Source organism: Haliotis asinina, chromosome 4, assembly GCF_037392515.1.
Source record: "Haliotis asinina isolate JCU_RB_2024 chromosome 4, JCU_Hal_asi_v2, whole genome shotgun sequence".
Lineage (NCBI taxonomy): Eukaryota > Metazoa > Mollusca > Gastropoda > Lepetellida > Haliotidae > Haliotis > Haliotis asinina.
The window spans coordinates 22,110,718-22,128,664 of NC_090283.1; the positions used below are offsets into that span (position 1 = coordinate 22,110,718).

At 41.8% G+C, this 17,947-nt stretch overlaps 2 protein-coding genes across 8 annotated transcripts; both read right to left on the reverse strand.

Moving 5' to 3' along the window:
- Positions 1 to 419: 419 nt before the first annotated feature.
- Positions 420 to 5,683, reverse strand: LOC137281384 (uncharacterized). Of its 5 annotated transcripts, none has more exons than XR_010956736.1 (5): positions 5,058 to 5,683; positions 4,488 to 4,605; positions 3,534 to 3,584; positions 1,908 to 2,347; positions 420 to 1,867 (listed from the first exon to the last, which is right to left on the reverse strand). XR_010956736.1 is itself a non-coding variant. In XM_067812571.1 (4 exons), the coding sequence occupies exons 1-4, from the start codon at positions 5,487 to 5,489 to the stop codon at positions 2,337 to 2,339; spliced, it is 933 nt and encodes a 310-aa protein (XP_067668672.1). In that variant the 5' UTR covers positions 5,490 to 5,683; the 3' UTR covers positions 420 to 2,336. The 5 variants fall into 5 exon arrangements, 3 of the variants coding, with proteins under 3 accessions (XP_067668672.1, XP_067668673.1, XP_067668671.1); XR_010956735.1 differs by having other exon boundaries at positions 3,213 to 3,584; XM_067812571.1 differs by having other exon boundaries at positions 420 to 2,347; positions 3,213 to 3,584.
- Positions 5,684 to 8,842: 3,159 nt separating this feature from the next.
- LOC137281385 (uncharacterized) lies at positions 8,843 to 17,439 on the reverse strand. 3 transcript variants are annotated; one of them, XM_067812574.1, is made up of 5 exons: positions 17,341 to 17,439; positions 15,254 to 15,667; positions 13,025 to 13,058; positions 12,526 to 12,618; positions 8,843 to 11,016 (listed from the first exon to the last, which is right to left on the reverse strand). In XM_067812574.1, exons 1-5 carry the CDS (start codon positions 17,383 to 17,385, stop codon positions 10,628 to 10,630), a joined length of 975 nt encoding a protein of 324 aa, XP_067668675.1. In that variant the 5' UTR covers positions 17,386 to 17,439; the 3' UTR covers positions 8,843 to 10,627. The 3 variants fall into 3 exon arrangements, with proteins under 3 accessions (XP_067668675.1, XP_067668677.1, XP_067668676.1); XM_067812576.1 differs by lacking the exon at positions 17,341 to 17,439 and adding an exon at positions 16,075 to 16,142; XM_067812575.1 differs by lacking the exon at positions 17,341 to 17,439 and adding an exon at positions 15,913 to 15,984.
- Between the last annotated feature and the right edge of the window lie 508 nt (positions 17,440 to 17,947).

The following is a 17,947-nucleotide window of genomic DNA, read 5'->3' on the forward strand; positions in this document are numbered from 1 at the left end:
TAATTGTTTTATCAGTTATCATGTTACAGGGGGGAAATCGAAACCAACAGACTGTTTTAATAAATTGTGGCTGCAAGTCACCACTCACACCCCAGCAGGCGTTGGTAATCTCTAAGCACCACCCCTTACCCTGCTAACAATGTCACGAACTGGACTCTGGAAATGGACTTCATATGGGGAATCGAACTCAGGTCTTTGAGCAAACGCGTTAACCACTAGCCCCCACCATTGTTTTGAGTCAAATCAGCTACAGTAAAGGTTCTTCGGAGGACTTTGTAATCATTTAACAGTTTCAATTTTGTGTATGCAACATTTAGCCATTTAGTAATACCCAAGTATCCGCCATGTTGTTTGTCTGAATAATCTACTAACACCATGTTCAGTAGATTCCTTGTCTCGCGAAGACTAGAACCATGAAGGCAGTTTGAAATGTCCTTTTATTGATACGTTTTTTTGCAGGTTACATCATATGCAATACACAATTACCAGATTCTTTCACACACAATTAGCACCGCGCACTACAAAAGGAGAAAGAACATTTAAACACTGCCTTTAACGGGGAATTCTGCAGAAATAAGTGAAATACATTTTCGCATTATTTATGAGTGGTTAAAGACTACATAGGATGTGAGAGAGAAAGAGGAGAAAACAACAAGAGGGATGGGTTTGAGCTTTCGGGATTCCATCGTTGACCAGTGCCATACCCGTTGTGGCAAGATGGATCAGTCAATCTTCGTTGACGTCCACTTCGAGAAGATGACCATGACCCGTAATGTGTATTATTAAATGGCTAGATGTCCTCGTCAGGTGTGTCATGGTCATTAATTACTCATGACTAAACACTTTTCAGGATCGTGATTCCCCATGGATTAGATACATATTAACAAATGAAATATTCGTCAAGGCAGCTTTTCAGTACAAGTGACATACATAGCAATGGTGGTGACTAAAGAGTTGCATATATAATGAGCAAGATTCAGAGTTTCTTGTGATCTGTGCGCCAAACTGTGGGTGAAGACAACTGGTGAAAATACTGTGGTCGACAGTATCGACTGCTGCAGACAGATCCAGTAACACAGGGGCTGCAACACTGCTTCTGCCTAAGGACTTAAGTGTGTCACCAGTAACCTTGATGATTGCAATGTTCGTCCTACATACGCTGACAGCTGGTTCTCATACAGGTCACTGTTGCCTCTTTAAGGCGCCCACCTTCTCTATTAGCTCCGACAGGAATGATAGTTTAGAAATTGGGCTATAGTTCTTGACATTGTTCTTGTCCGTACCACTTTGGTGCAGGCCCATAGGCTTCCTGCAGAGACAACTTCACTATCCATGTAATCATAAGCTTCCTGTAGAGACAACCTCACTATGCGTGTAATCACAGGCTTCCTGTAGAGACAACTTCACTATCCGTGTAATCATGGGCTTCCTGCAGAGACAACTTCACTATCCGTGTAATCATGGGCTTCCTGCAGAGACAACTTCACTATCCGAGTAATCATAAGCTTCCTGTAGAGACAACCTCACTATCCGTGTAATCACGGGCTTCCTGCAGAGACAACCTCACTATCCGTGTAATCACGGGCTTCTTGCAGAGACAACTTCACTATCCGTGTAATCATAAGCTTCCTGCAGAGACAACTTCACTATCCGTGTAATCATAAGCTTCCTGTAGAGACAACCTCACTATCCGTGTAATCACGGGCTTCCTGCAGAGACAACCTCACTATCCGTGTAATCACGGGCTTCCTGCAGAGACAACTTCACTATCCGTGTAATCATAAGCTTCCTGTAGACAACCTCACTATCCGTGTAATCACGGGCTTCCTGCAGAGACAACCTCACTATCCATGTAATCATGGGCTACCTGCAAAGACAACTTCACTATCCGTGTAATCATGGGCTACCTGCAAAGACAACTTCACTATCCGTGTAATCATGGTCTTCCTGCAGAGACAACCATAAGCTTCCTGCAGAGACAACTTCACTATCCGTGTAATCATAAGCTTCCTGCAGAGGCAACTTCACTATCTGTGTAATCATAAGCTTCTTGCAGAGGCAGCTTCACTATCCGTGTAATCATAAGCTTCCTGCAGAGGCAACTTCACTATCCGTGTAATCATAAGCTTTCTGCAGAGGCAAGTTCACTATCCGTGTAATCATCACTTTAAGACAATCCGTGAGTAGGAAAGTTGGTATCGGATGAATATGTAGAGCTCTTTGCAAAATCTCAGTTAGGATCTCCGATGTCTCCCTCTGTGAAAGGCAAGAGATTGCAAACGCCAAACCCTCTGACCGTGGTATCAAATCCGTTTGTCAGACCATGAACTCCTGAATTAAATATTACCTGTAACGAAAAACATTACCGCATCCTCTGTTGGCCAATAGGGTTTCAGCTAGTTTATCCTTCAGTAGTTCCTTCAAGATGTTCATTTCCGCAAATTCTTACAGAACATTTTACAACAGATCCGTAGACTGATAATCAAAACTACAAATATTTGACACCTTCTTCTAAAGTGCCAGTTGCAGTTCTCGCTTTACAGACATATCACACCACACAAGCTAAACAGGTAAACGGAGGCAAAGCTTCGTTTTGTCGTCAGTGACCGAGTATGGTTTTACGCCTCAGTATCACGACGGGGCACACCAGAAATGGCCTTCACACTAGCCTTCAGCAACATGTCAGTACCCCCTCAGTGGAGACACGAGTTACAACAGGTCTTCAGTAACCCATGCTGGAGGTACGAGGTGACAAGGGGGATCGCGTTTATCAGGAAGACATGGCTAATGGACATTTTGCAGATCGACGGTCATGATGCCAGTCGTCGCATGAATTTTAGCTATAAAACAACGTCACCACCTTAAACAGTCAGGCGTAAACAACTAAATAGCTACAGGTAACAACTTTTACAATTTAGCTTTACGCCGCACTCAGCATTATTCCAACTATATGGTGGCGGTCTGTAATTAACCGAGTCTAAACCAAACAAACCAGTGATCAGCAGCATAAGCATCGACCTGTGCAATTGGGATACATGTCAGCGAGCCTGACCAGCCGATCCAGTTACTCGCCTCTTAGGACAAGCATGGGTTACTGAAGGCCAATATTTACGGGTCTGAATATGTTGGAATGAAACAGCTGAAGAGCCTACAGATCTTGATTGGCTTGTAGAATTGATACACAACATTTTACTCTCCAACGTAGTACAAACCGAAGAAGTTCGATGGTGGATAACGGTAGACATATGACACGTTGCTCGCAGTAACATACACGTCATCACCCTTTCTGAGTCGGACCGTCGCGGACAGATAACTCGTGACGAACCTCTCGCTCACTTCCGGTAAGGTCTTCTTTGCCATTAGCAGGAGAGGACTCAAATTCGGCAGATGGGCGTTGACCCTTCTGATAGTATGTAAGAAGTTTTCGGGACGTAGACGCGATTGGTGTGTCTTTAACGTTAAGAAAGAATATATGTGATAAAGACCAGGTTTAGTTACGCTGAGACCATGGCCACTTGCTATGATGCCGATACCTTTGTAGGCCGAACCGTAACCATAGTTCTGAGTCCATTGCAATGAAGGCGCTGGAAAAGAAAGTGAAGGAATTTTAGCATGAAATGTTGGTTGGTTTGCTGTTTAACGCCACACCCAAGTGGCCATCTCATCTAGACATAAATAATTTCCTTGTTCTATCCAAGCGACTATATTCTTCAAGACTCGAAAAATAGGGTGAATCCTCAGGATTCATTTCTCCCTCACTAACGCCATCCTCGACAATATCACATCAATATTGCGGCGGTCTATAAATAATTGTGTCGAGAAAAAACAATCCAGTGGTCAACAGCATGCGTATCGACTACGCAACAGGGCTGCGATGACTGGTGTCAATCATGCCGACCAGTCTAAGCATCGGATCCCGTTAGTGGCATCCTCCGACAAGCATGGGTTGCTGACAACCAATTCTAGCCATGATCTTCACGGGCGTATACAGTCATTGGCATACCATGCCGTGTCAGCCTTGTCAGATCAAGGGATCGTGTTAGTCACATCTTCTAACAAGCATGTGTTTCCTGAACACCAGTTCCAACCCGGAAGTATAAAACGTGTCGCTATATTTGTTTGTTTCCTTACATTCTATATGAGGACTACACTAATACAACATTATAGGCAATTAATAGAATTAAGAGGATTCTTGTTCTGGGAATTTATACATCTGCAGACTAAATTTATTTTTCAGGAAGTTAGGCATTGCCCACATTGTACAGCCATGGGCGATTCAAAGTCATAATTTAATACGACATTTAAGATCCAGTAATCTGATTTGTAACCTAGCTGTCACGAATCTAAATTGGATTTCTATTTCTATAGAAAATTATTTACTTGAAACACTATCTCAAAGGGGCCATTTGAGTCAAATGTAACGGCAACGAGTCCATTACGAAATTGTAAGTTAGTCACACGTTAGATATGATGTAAGCAATACGTACTCTCAGATTTCAATGCCTCTGTGTCCACGTATAGGTGAGCTCCAGAGCTTTCTGCAGGCTTTGATGCCTCACTTGGGACTGTGCCTGTTTGCGTGTGTTTGTAGAATCTGTTCGTGAACTGAAACAGTTGAGGATTCTTAATAATTGGTTGCGCATAGCCGGTCAGTTTCTGCATGTAGTCCGTCAACCTAACTTTTGGAACATGTTATTTTGAGAGTTACCATTGCAATCTGAATATGAACACTCTTATGTTTTCTTAACATGGTAAGTCTTCACTTTCTCACCTTCGTAATGTTATGACGCTTGATAATCATATGAATAACGTTTAGAAAGAAATTTGGTAATGCGGTCCCTTTCCAACATGACCTAACACAATTCAGAGAGAGAGAGAGAGAGAGAGAGAGAGAGAGAGAGAGAGAGAGAGAGAGAGAGAGAGAGAGAGAGAGAGAGAGAGAGAGAGAGAGAGAGAGAGAGAGAGACGAACACTTACTTTCTTGCAATAAATATACATAAAGTGATAAAATTCCAAATATATCACAAGCTATTTGAGAATGTGAACAGGTCACTCACCATAGACGCGAGTCTCCATAATCCTTCAACATTCCGCAGACAACACAAAGCAGGTAACCCTGTCACGTGACGTACCAAAAGCCCGTGGAAATCGGATTTGTAAGTGCCAGGATGAACGCCCATGGACCTGCAGTCCGTGCATACCGTGCCCTCGTCGTTCAACGCCGAAGTAAGAGCCTCAGCGCTCGGATCTACCTCCGTGTCGCGGCGAGTAGCTCGCCATGCATACAATGCAACAAGTATGATATTGATCGCAAGCGACACAACGAGGACGCCTATCAGTAGTATTGCCGTGCGAGACTGTCCAGCCTTTCTTAGATTTGGGAGGTGTTCCACTTCACAGACTTTAGTGGGCGAGCTCAGCAAAACGCCAGATGAACCATCAGACATCTTTTCTTTGCAGAGCAAGCTGTACGCGGTGTGGACCGTCATTCTAAACCATGTAATGTTAGCTTCTTCCTGGTAAAGCGTTTCTTGGAAACATAGGTGAAGGTCAGGCTAGCCTAAATGTTTGCGCATATAAACAATCAGGTTTCACAGGCAACAAAGGTACACGCTAGTGTCGGGACTTGTGTTCACCTCTGATACCAAGGCCGTGCGATGCAGTGTCGAAACGGTTTGTTAGTAACCAAAGATAACGTGATGGATCTATTTTTAGAACTGGCCTTTCCAGGCAGTAGATTCCCGGGGAATGGGAGTTACTGAGAAACGTGTGGTTCTCGGAACCGATTGATCTGTCATTTACATAGAATGGGAATTTTCACAAGTCGTGATCGAAAAATGATACTCCCAAGTTCATACGTAATGATTATCGTGTATGTAAAATGCTGTGTGGGCAAACTGTTATTCTTGACGCCATACAAGCGCTGCATACATGCGCTTATAATATCAGTATGATTACTGTTGGAATATGAAATATGATCGGAGAACATATGCACAACCGGTATTCAGCCATTTGTGTGACCTGCTTGTGCAGTGATAACAAACCACGTGATAATTATGCAAGCGATGTGTATGCAGGTGCATGCACGCACACACAGAGCTTTCCTCGATTGTATGAAGCGCCGTAGTCTTAGTTTACGCTGCTGAGGGCGGTGTTTCAGAGGAGAAGCGCCATAAGTACCCCGAATTTTGAGGATTGACGGTAAAATGTACGACCTTTTTGTCCTTATTCGATAACTGACGATGTTGTTCGGGGTGGAAACCCCCTCTTTTTACATATAACATTTCCACCTTACCCGGTGTAATATTCCAAAACTGAAATAAAGTCATTGATTGTTTGTTGTTTTTTTTTGTTTTTTATTTATTTATTTATTTATTTATTTATTTATTTATTTGTTTGTTTATACCTGGTCTAGTTGGGGTTGGAGATATAGGGGCAACTCTTGTCTTCAGGGTCCGTCTTTTCACCGATTTACTTACCAATATTCAATTCTCATCTGGTATTGGGGCGGTGCGATGGCCTCGTGATGTTTATCGTCCACTCGTGTTCGATTCCTCCCGTGAGTACATTGAGAGAATAACATTTCAGGTGGTATAGTATTGCTACTTATAGAGCGGCTCATTCATTTACTCATGTACTTATGTTTTCCACATTTTCCATCACACATTTCAGTGTAAAAACAATAACTGTTATTATTTATCATGGCTATGTTTTCAAAACTGAGTACAATTTTGTTTTTGTTTTGTGTTAATCTAGCAGGGCCCCATGTTGAAAGCAAAAGAACTGTGAGCCCCTAGTACGGAGTTCAATCTTCAGTTGTTAGTGAGGTATAGCATGTTTTTATAGTCTTCAGTAGTTAAGAGGTGTTTAGATTAATTTTACATACTGTCCTTCGTTGTAAGGTGACCCGTGAAGGTCCCCGGATAGAATAGGCCTTCAGCAACCAATGCTTGCCATAAAAGGTGACTGTGCTTGTCGTAAGAGGCGACTAACAGGATCGGGTTGTCAGGCTCGATGACTTGGTGGACACATGTCATCGGTTCCCAATAGCGCAGATCGATGCTCATACTGTTGATCACTGGATTGTCTGATCCAGGCTCGATTATTTACAGACCGCCGCCATATAGCTGGAATACTGTTGAGTGCTGCGTAAAACTAAACTCACTCACTCGTCAGGTTTATAGTGAGTGAGTGAGTGAGTGAGTTTTGGTTTACGCGAGATTTATATAATGCTACACGTATTATAAATGTATAACTTGTTTTCTTCACAATCCTGCTGAAATACAGCCTTGATGACTTAAAGTCGTAACTCAATGTATTCTAGGACTATCACTTACAACTGATAATTTCCCCTGCTTTTCCTGGGAATAATGACTCAGTGACCTGTGCACATATTTATAGCTTCTCGTCATGGCAGCACACCATTTCCTCGGGAATGAACAGTTCATGAACTATAGGGAATTTTATAACCAGTCCCCTTGTGTTAATGAATTAAATATTTAGAGTGAGTGAGTTTTGTTTTACACCGCTTTTAGCAATATTCCAGCGATATCACGGCGGGGAACACCGGAAAATGGACCTCACACATTGTACCCATGTGGGGAAATATTTAGAGTAATAAAGTGAGGATTACTGATGTTTCTGTGTTTATTATCTGTGAGATTAAAATGAAGTCTCCGGCTACTCATCTTCAACCAGAGTATGTGACTATATATGGGACAAAATAAGTTATGGATGTTGGTATTTTTAGATTGATATTTCATCAGTGTGTCAATGAATAAATAGATCATTATTCATAATTTCAAAATTTGCATAATATAGAGTCGAAAAAAAATTTCACAAAATATAATTTTTAAAAATAATGAATATTTTTTTCTCTGATGATACATCTATGTATCCGAAATGGGATCGCTATCTTTCGACTCCAGTCAAGCGTTAGCAAAACCCACTCAAACCCATCCATTAGTCGTGCAAATGACGTTAGTGCCATTTCCGGCTTTGTCGATCACATGATCTTCGAATCGAAGTTTTCTACATTTGCACGTGTTTGCATTGGTCTCAAGAATTGATAAAAACACTACTAAAATAGTTCTAACGGTACTGCAAATGCCACGATTGTCAAAATGTGCAACGTGAACGTGCCGTTGGCATGTTGCGAACGTAAAGATCTGTTACTGACGTCGCAAGAGCAAAGGGATGCACCCGCCGTACTGTGTATGAGTTGCGACGTCGTCTACAACAAACTGGCACCACTTCTGATCGCCCAAGTTCGGGTCGTCCACGTGTGACGTCACGAGCAGAAGACCGTCAAGTCGTCCTACGTCACCTACTTGACAGACTTCTGCCGGCTACGGGAACCAGGGCTGAGATGTTTACAGGTCGATTGTCCTCACTGACAATGCGAAATCGGGCTGCTAATCTCTTTTTATTCTTGTGACTTGACATTCTGTATACCCATGTTTTAGAAGGGCGGTGTAGCCTAATGGAAGTAACTATGGCACAGTCAGTGTATCGAGTACATCACACAGATCTCGGCAATGCAGTAATAACAATTTTACCATCTTACCATCTCTTGTTCTTTTATAGTGCCCTCAAGAAAGAATGTGAAGTTTCTTTTTTGACTCAGTATATATCTCTTACAATATTTATCCTGCATAAATTGGACTGGTTCGTTAGTGTTGCTTAACCCATTGCTCAGCAATATTCGAGGTATATGGCGATAGTCTGTAAATAATCGCGTCTGGACCAGATAATCCAGTGATGACAGGACGAGGTTACGATGACAAGTATCAACCAAACCAGTGAGCATGAATATATCAAATATGAAGTATTCACAAACACATAAATGCAAAACGTTTTATTTCCAGAACATAAGACCAGTACATTCGGTATGATAAATGCGTGCACTTAACATCACATGCTGCTTAAAATCACAGTCGCTATGATATTAGTAGTATTACATACATCTTTAATAAGTAAATGCGACGAGAGGCCTATTCAGATGCTATTTCCTAAAATCATAACTACTACTGCAAATACATCATTGCATATATAATCATGTATATAAGGCTGAATTTAAAAAATATAAATGTTTCTCGGGCACATTTTTGTTTTACAAAAGTGACGACTGCGTGTTTGTACTTTTTTTATTTTAATTTTCATTTTGTTTCTCTCTCACTCTCTCTCTCTCTCTCAAAAAAAAAAAAAAGAAAAAAAAAGGGAAAACAGCTTGGAAAGTTTAGCACGTGCTAATGAGTTGTCACATTCGCTATTACAGACACTCAATTCCTGGACAAATGGATGATCGGGACGCGGATAAGTCAAAATTATGTTTTCAGATGGCAATTAAAGTTGTAACGCGCACTAATAAAAGTGACGCGCCGATGCCCGTGAAACGTTTCACCTTTTTTATTTAGCCTCATCAATGCAGCATTGACGTACGCATGTACATACACAGATACGTGTATATACATTTGTCCTTATACGAGATGTTACGTCACCAAAAATGCATTGTCCATGTTGTCTTTGTTCTTTAACGCAACACTCAGCAATTTTCAAAATGGCCACGCGGAGTAAATAATCGGGTCTCTACCAAGCAGTCCAAAGACTGACCTTAGGGCCATTCACCGTGCAACTAGAATACGACAGCAAGCTTCAACCAAGTCAGCTCGTCTGACTTATGAGTCGCCTTTTAGGACAAGCATGGATTGCTGGGGACCAATTTTAATCCGGACCTTCACGGGTAACTGTGTACACGTGAAATGTGGACTTATGAGCACGATTCTCTGTGTATGTGTATATATTTGACGACAATTTAGATTCACAACAGAACAAAATATACTGTTCAAGGCCTCATAAGAATCCATGTTCAGATCCTTGACACCCCGTGCATGAGCACTGGTCAGAGAGCACCTTACCGATGATCGTATGTGCCCGACGTGAGACGCTGGACCATGCAGACGAGAAATGGGTGGTAGTGATATGGCACCGTGTATAAAGCATTTGATCGACACGACAAAGGTGACGGTTCGGTTCCCCACCCATATATATATCGCATGAAGCCGATATCAGATATAATTTACCATGACACTGTTAAGACCCCATGCAAATCTCGCCGAAAGTAAGATTTCAGCCGCGGATCTGCATCCACAGGTGCCTTTTACACCACATCAGTCAACATGCCAGTGGATGAAAGACCAAGCAAAGCAGGCATTCCAGTATGCTGGAAGAATACACACTCGGCAACACATTGGGGTTTAATATGACCTAAATATATACTGGACAAAAATAGTTCGGGATATTTGTAAGTTTTGAAATTATGAACAATATCATATGAATCCATTGACATACTGATGATCAGTCGTGAATATATCAATATCCCTAACTTATTTTGTCCAGTATATAAACATTATATGAAGGAAATCCAGAAAGACACCGTTGAATATTATATCTTGTTTCTCGTACACATTATCCATATAGCTATGGAGGTACTACAAAAATGTGTGAATATGTTTAACATCGTCATTGGTGTCTGACTCGCACATCAACAGTGTCACTTTGTTGTGATTTTTTTCGGAGAGTGAAGCACACAGATGATAAGTCATATCCCACACTTTTAGAAAAAAAATCACATTTTAATGACACCGAAGTAATTTGAAAGCGTCCTCATCTCAACCACATCAAAAACGTTCTCGGACATAGTAACCCGGATGTGGTCTTCTCTGCGGAGTTTCACAATGGCGAAAAGAAAAGAGGTTTGCTGCGGAGCTGCTGTCCACGTCAGCGACGTTTTACTGAACAGCACGGGTTTCTCCCCCAGACCTGGCAAGTTCCGATTCCGACGTTGTATGGCGTGCATGAAGCTGTCCTCAGTGGCTGGTGGTGTGTTGAACGTGATGTGAGAGTACACCAGATAGGTGCCAGCTACTGGGACGACAATATCTCCTTTATCGCACACCACGTTTGAACAAAATGATGTGTTGTAGATATCGCGACTTGTCCACAGTGGTGGTGAATCTGCATTCAGAGTGAGAGAGTGCGTTTACTTTTACTTACGTCAGTCTACGTATGTTTGTTGTAATACACAGAAAAATGATTAATAAGAAACAAAGTCAGTTCAAATATCAGTGAGAGTGAATATGTTTTACGCCGCTTTTAGAAATACCAGAAATGGGCTTCAAAAATTGGGTAGAAATACCCCTTGGTCTTTTCGCTTTACAGAGCCAGAATAAAATGTTATGAATAACGATAACAAAGATGAATTTCAATGATGAGTTAATAATATAATCTTGGCGTACCGTTTACATAAATCCATTGTTATAAAGCGTTTTTGTAGAACTGTAGTGAGTGAGTGAGTTTAGTTTTACGCCGCTTTTTAGCAATATTCCAGCAATATCACGGCGGGGGACGCCAGAAAATGGGTTTCACACATTATACTCATCAGGGGAATCGAACCCGGGTCTTCGGCGTGACGAGCGAACGCTTTGACCACTAGGCTACCCCACCGCCCTTGTAGATTTACAACCCCGTTTAGAACGTTCCGAGGGAGAGACATATATATTCCTTTTAAATGGAAGATTCTGAACCTGAAGAAACCTCTAAGCTTTTCTATAAGGGCTATGTAGAAGGGAAACAGTGTTGTTGAGGGATCGAGTGTAAAGCAGCCTAAATTAAAGTAAGGTTAACTTAAACCCCCATTCTTTAACACTGCACTAAGGTTACCTAAGTCAAAGACACATCCCATCTTCGAGAAAATGATAGGTTGGAACGTCATTTTGAACCCGTGAAGATCCGGGATAGAATGGTCGTCAGCAATCTACTCTTGCCGTAAGAAACTACGGGATTAATTGGTTAGGCTTGGTAATTAACCTGGGTGACTGTTGTCATCGTATCCCAGGCGCGTAGATCAATGCTCTCCGACCCTTGAAAACTGAATACGTGAATAACTCACACTTGTCATAAGAGGCAACTAACTGGATCGGGTGGTCAGGCTCGCTGACTTGGCTCGCACGTCATCGGTTCCCAATTGCACAGATCGATACTCATGTTGTTGATTTCTGGATTGCCTGGTCCCGACTCGTTTATACACAGATCGCCGCCACATAGCTGGAATATTGCTGGGTGCGGCGTTAAACAACAAGAACCACAAAAATGGAGCGTGTGTGCAATGTCAAAAGCACATTATTAATACAACTGAAGTGGAATTTTTGTCCGCGTATGGAAAAGGTGGTCTCCTGTGCTACGTTACCTGCTTGAGTGAGTGACCTTAGTTTTACGCCGCACTCAGCAATATTCCAGCTATATGGCGGCGGTCTGTAAATAATCGAGCCTGGATCAGACAATCCAGTAATCAACAGTATGAGCATCAATCTGCGCTCTTGAGAACCGATCACATGTGTCAACCAAGTCAGCGAGCCTGACCACCCGATCCCGTTAGTTGCCCCTTACGACAAACATATTTATATATTTATGGCAAGCATGGGTTGCCGAAGGCATATTCTACCCAGGGACCTCCACGGGTCTTACCTGGTTGAGGAACCATATAAAGGTGTGCCCCTGTTGATCCTTTGTTGACATTCAGCCCGTGTCCCCGCAATCCCTTATCTGATGGCTCTCGTCCTGAAATGTACTGTCAAGTGGTTTAACTGTATGGAAGATTATTTCAGTTACATGCAATTTCAAATATTAGTTATCCGTTTAGTGGGTGAGTGTGGTTTTACGTCGTTTTCCAACATTATTTAGAAGCAGGTTCCACACACTCTACCCATTCAGGGAATCGAACCCGGGTTTTCAAACTCTAACAACGTGGCTCCTGATAGATAAGTAAACTGGTGACAGCTGAGCATATACTAGCAAGGCAACGATTTAAGTGTGTCTGAAATCCCTGTCCTTTACCTTTTTGAGTGAGTAAGAAGGTTTCGCTTAATGACCTTGTGATGGGAGAATCGGTTTTAGATTAATGTCGAGTTTCACGAAGGAATGTCACGATGAAGTGTCATTGCGGACCAGCTGTACATTATCTTACCTGTAAGTCGCCTTAGATATTCGTCCGATACGATCTGGAAGAAAGTTATGAGGTTGTGAGTATAGCATCTAGTACCATGTGTTCATTTCGTCACCCATCATGATATAGAGTCGACTGTGAATGGCGTAATATGTACTAATGATCAATATCGTGAACATTTATCGGTGTGGGATGACGCACATTACACACTGAAAACTACCGAGATACACGGGAAGGGGGCCAACATCCAACAGTGAGAGAGTTCTAGCAGGGATAATCTACAGCAGCGATCTGCGACTGACCACATGCCATGTACACCAAATTCTATTATGTATGTATGTATGTATGTATGTATGTATGTATGCATGCATGTATGCATGTATGCATGGATGGATGGATGGGTGTATGCATGTATGTATGTATGTATGTATGTATGTATGTATGTATGTATGTATGTATGTATGTATGTATGCATGTATGCATGGATGGATGGATGGATGGATGCATGTATGTATGTATGTATGCATGCATGTATGGATGTATGTATGTATGTATGTATGTATGTATGTATGCATGTATGCATGCATGCGTGTGTGTGTGTGTATGCGTATATTTATCTATAAGTGTGTAACACTAAGTAATCTGTATGACTTTGTAATGTGCGTACGTGTGTGTGTATGTTTTTGTGTTTGTATGTGTGTTTGCATGTGTGTATGTGTGTGTATTTGTATGTATGTATGTATGTGTGTATGTGTGTATGTATGCGGTTATTTATTAATAAGTGTGTAACACTAAGTAATCTGTATGACTTTGTGTGAGCGTGTGTATGCTTTTGTGTTTGTATGTGTGTTTGCATGTATATGTGTGTGCATTTGTATGTGTTTGTGTGTGTACGTATGTGTGTATGTATGTATGTATGTATGTATGTATGTATGTATGTATGTATGTATGTATGTATGTATGTATGTATGTATGTATGTATGTATGCGTCTATTTGTCTGTAAGTGCATAACACTAAGATAACCTATGTGACTTTGAAAGGAAACACGGCGTTTAACTACGCAATACAGTCGGTCTGAACAACCTGAGATATCAAGGTAAAACGCTTGTTTACGTCACAACTAGGTCAAACGCATACCGCTCCACAATTGGCACTATTCGTCTGACAGCACGCACAATGCGTAACGTAAACAGCTGGTTGACAAAGGAGCCTAAAGTGTAAGTGATAAAATTTTGAATTTGAAGCTGACAGGATCGGATGTCCTGGCCTTGACACAGATGTGCTGTGAATGTAGATTACAAACACGCGTTTGTATGAGCGTGTCACACGAGGTGCTATTTCTGTCTGTGTGTTTACAAACAATCCCTTGTGGACAATAGAACTAGGTTACAGTTACGTTTGAAATAATTATAGAACGATACTCAATGTACTTCTTATACAGTTATCTTCTTCCTCTTCTACGACTGCTACTACTACCGCTGCTGATACTGCCACTACTACTACAGCTACTGCTACAACTACTACTACATCTACTGCCAGTACTACTAATACAGCTACTGCTATCACTGCCAGTACTACTAATACAGCTACTGCTACAACTACTACTACATCTACTGCCAGTACTACTAATACAGCTACTGCTATCACTGCCAGTACTACTAATACAGCTACTGCTACCACTACTACTACATCTACTGCCAGTACTACTACTACAGCTACTGCTACCACTACTACTACATCTACTGCCAGTACTACTAATACAGCACTGGTGGTGCTACTACTACTACTACTTCGTCCCACATGTACTACAGCAACTACAACTACAACTGCCACCACCACCAGTACTACTACTACTACTACTACTACTACTACTACTACAAATACTACCATAACTACTACCACTAGAAGAAAATTACTAAAACGGCGTAAAATACACTCACTCGCTAGAAAAGGAGTAAATTACGCGCGCCACCACCACCACTACTCGGACACACACTATTACTCAGAAACCTGACAAAAGACATTGTTTCAGTTGTTCAAATTACTGTGTTTAACGCTTTACGGAGTTGCGTTCCTCTGATCAATAGCTGGTTCTATCAACAGGAACTGTACATGATCATCACCGAGTAATGCCTGTTCTGAGCAACAGTCCCGCATGCATATTAAAGCACACATATATGGTCTAAATATTCCAACAAGACATTACCATGCATCTTATGCGTATTCCCTTTCTTGCAACAAATAATCACCTTTTTGAAAACCCTGGTGACGTCATTGTTCTGTCTCTGACAGCAAAAGGTGAGTCCAGATGAAAGTCGTATGACGTCATACAGAGTGTCTTTGGATTCGATCAACGGACCCAGTTCGTCACAGGTGAAACAGACTTGAGCTGTGTCGTCGTAGCCAAGTGAATTTGAGAATGTTCCTGCGGTGTTTTTAAAAGAGTCACGAGAAGTCCTTATTGTTTGGGCGGTAATCACGACAACCAGCAGAATGTTCCCAGTCAGAGACACCGTGATGACAGCATAAAATAATCCTCCCGGATGACGTCGTTGACGTGACAGCGACGGGGATGACTTTGTATGCGCTGTAGGTGACGTTGTGTTCGATGGAGCTGACGTTGTGTCCGAGGGCAGCAGCGCAGATTCAGGCTCGCACATTTTCTGTGAATATAAGCACAAGTCTTATCTACATGTGCACTTAATCTTATAGCAATGTAACTGGCGACTGCAGTTTCTCAAAATATGTTACATCCTCTCGTTAACCGCCGTGTAAAATGTGTGTTCACTACTTCACAACATAAGTGGTGGTAGCGTAGCATTGAGATATCACGCCGACTGGCTCCAGTAACGACTGATTAAGATTGCACAACACTGTTCTCATTACCCACACTGCAAGACACACTTACGTGAACCCTTAACACCACTCTCTTTCTTAGAAGCGACCAAACTGTAGCTTCTCTGTTGCCGACCTACTTTCGCTTTATATTACTGCAGAAAATGAAATGAAAGGTATATGCACTGCTTCATCTGTCCCAATTCGTCCTTGACAACTTCAAGCCATGTCTCACTTCACTGCATTTTTGACTACTTCAAGTCTGACTTCACTGCATCCTTGACAACTTCAAGTCTGACTTCACTGCATCCTTGGCAACTTCAAGTCTGACTTCACTGCATCCTTGACAACTTCAAGTCTCACTTCACTGCATCTGACTACAGTTTTCAACACTCGTGCTTAATGTCGGACGTTTGCATGTCATGAGTCTAATTTGAACAATTGAGGTTCAGAGCCTCCTTTCACAAAGCACTAAGGTGGTCGTAAGTCACTAAGGTAACCTCAGTGCAATGTTAAAGAATGGGAGTAAGGTTAACCTTAGTAAAGTTTGCTTCGTGAAAGGACACCCCAGGTTACAATTTCTGGTGTCTCATGCATGGGCAGTTCAGGTTCATTGTATTTTCTAGTGAGTGAGTTTAGCAACTTTCAAGCAATAGCATGGTTTGGGGCACCCGACCTTCTTCTGGTAGTAGAAGCAGTAATGGTGACAGTTGTAGTAGTGACAGCAGTAGTAGTAGGTGTTGTTGTAGTGGTGGTTGTGGTTGTAGTTGTTGTAGTACAAGTGGTACGAAGTAGTTGTAGCACAAGTAGTACTGGTGGTGGTAGTGGTAGTAGTAATAGTAGAAGTAGTTTGTTGGGTTTTTTTTGTTTAACTCAGAGTAATAGTCGTAGTAGTGGTAGCAGCAGCAGCAGTAGTAGCAGTAGTAGTAGCAGCAGCAGCAGCAGCAGCAGTAGTAGTAGTAGTAGTAGTAGCAGCAGCAGCAGTAGTAGCAGTAGCAGCAACAGCAGCAGCAGCAGTAGTAGTAGTAGTAGTAGTGGTAGCAGCAGCAGCAGTAGTAGCAGTAGCAGCAGCAGCAGCAGCAGCAGCAGTAGTAGTAGCAGTAGTAGTAGCAGCAGCAGCAGCAGCAGTAGTAGTAGTAGTAGTAGCAGCAGCAGCAGCAGCAGTAGCAGTAGTAGTAGTAGCAGCAGCAGGAGTAGTAGTAGTAGTAGTAGTAGCAGCAGCAGGAGTAGTAGTCAGTAGATACAACCAATGTGCTATTGATCAGTTCAGCTATATAAATGTTTTACCCACTAATGTAACAGCCAATAATATAAGCGGTTGTACATATCACTTACGCTATTGGGACACTAACATACAAATCGTCCACATCAGCCTGAGCTTGCTAGCTCGTCAGCAATAATATTGCACACCCAAAATTCATCAGTCTTTTATCAAACGATGTGTGCTATGACACAGGTGTGTCTATTGTTTTTAATGTGTTAGACCTGTTATGGTACTCACCACAGCTTTCTTTATATCTCTTGTCAGACAACAGAAATATTTCATACAGTTTTTTGGCGCTTCCGGAAAGTATGGTTTTTTTGCATTTCTTAGAATATCGAAAGTGAAAGTACGTAAAACTGACGTATTAGATAACCGTAGTCCTATAGATTACTTGGAGTCATATACACTTGCACGCAAATAGACGCATACACACGCACGCCCGCGCGCGAAGAGAGAGTGAGAGAGAGAGAGAAAGAAAGAGACAGAAAGAGAGAGAGAGATCAATGTCAGATATTTAAACATTCATTCATTCAATAAATGAATATAGATTGGTGAACAGGCTGTTGTAGCTTATATCAGCGCTGCCGTTAATGTCTACACTCAAACCAAACAAAACAAAACAAAACAAAACAAAAACAAAATAGTAACATGTTGAAAACAAACTGGTGTGATATCGTGTTGGTGTGACATCATGTAATGTTATCCAAACTGATCAGATAAACACGTGCATGAGCAGTTTGGTGTACCGAAATTGTTGAAGAACTGACGACCATGTTTGTTTATTATTTCAAAATTTCACTCTTTTCAGCCGTTGTCAGATATGCTTCCATTCGTAACGGGCTCC

Excerpts from the sequence above, each read along its gene's own strand:
- LOC137281384 (XM_067812570.1), bottom strand. The coding sequence starts at position 5,489 with ATGACGGTCCACACCGCGTACAGCTTGCTCTGCAAAGAAAAGATGTCT. Across the intron at positions 4,606-5,057 it reads TATGGAGACTCGCGTCTATG|TTCACGAACAGATTCTACAA; the intron begins GTGAGTGACCTG and ends CAACTGTTTCAG. Across the intron at positions 3,585-4,487 it reads AGAGGCATTGAAATCTGAGA|CGCCTTCATTGCAATGGACT; the intron begins GTACGTATTGCT and ends TTTCTTTTCCAG.
- LOC137281385 (XM_067812574.1), bottom strand. The coding sequence starts at position 17,385 with ATGAAATATTTCTGTTGTCTGACAAGAGATATAAAGAAAGCTGTG. Across the intron at positions 12,619-13,024 it reads ATATCTAAGGCGACTTACAG|GACGAGAGCCATCAGATAAG; the intron begins GTAAGATAATGT and ends AGTACATTTCAG. Across the intron at positions 11,017-12,525 it reads TTATATGGTTCCTCAACCAG|ATTCACCACCACTGTGGACA; the intron begins GTAAGACCCGTG and ends CTCTGAATGCAG.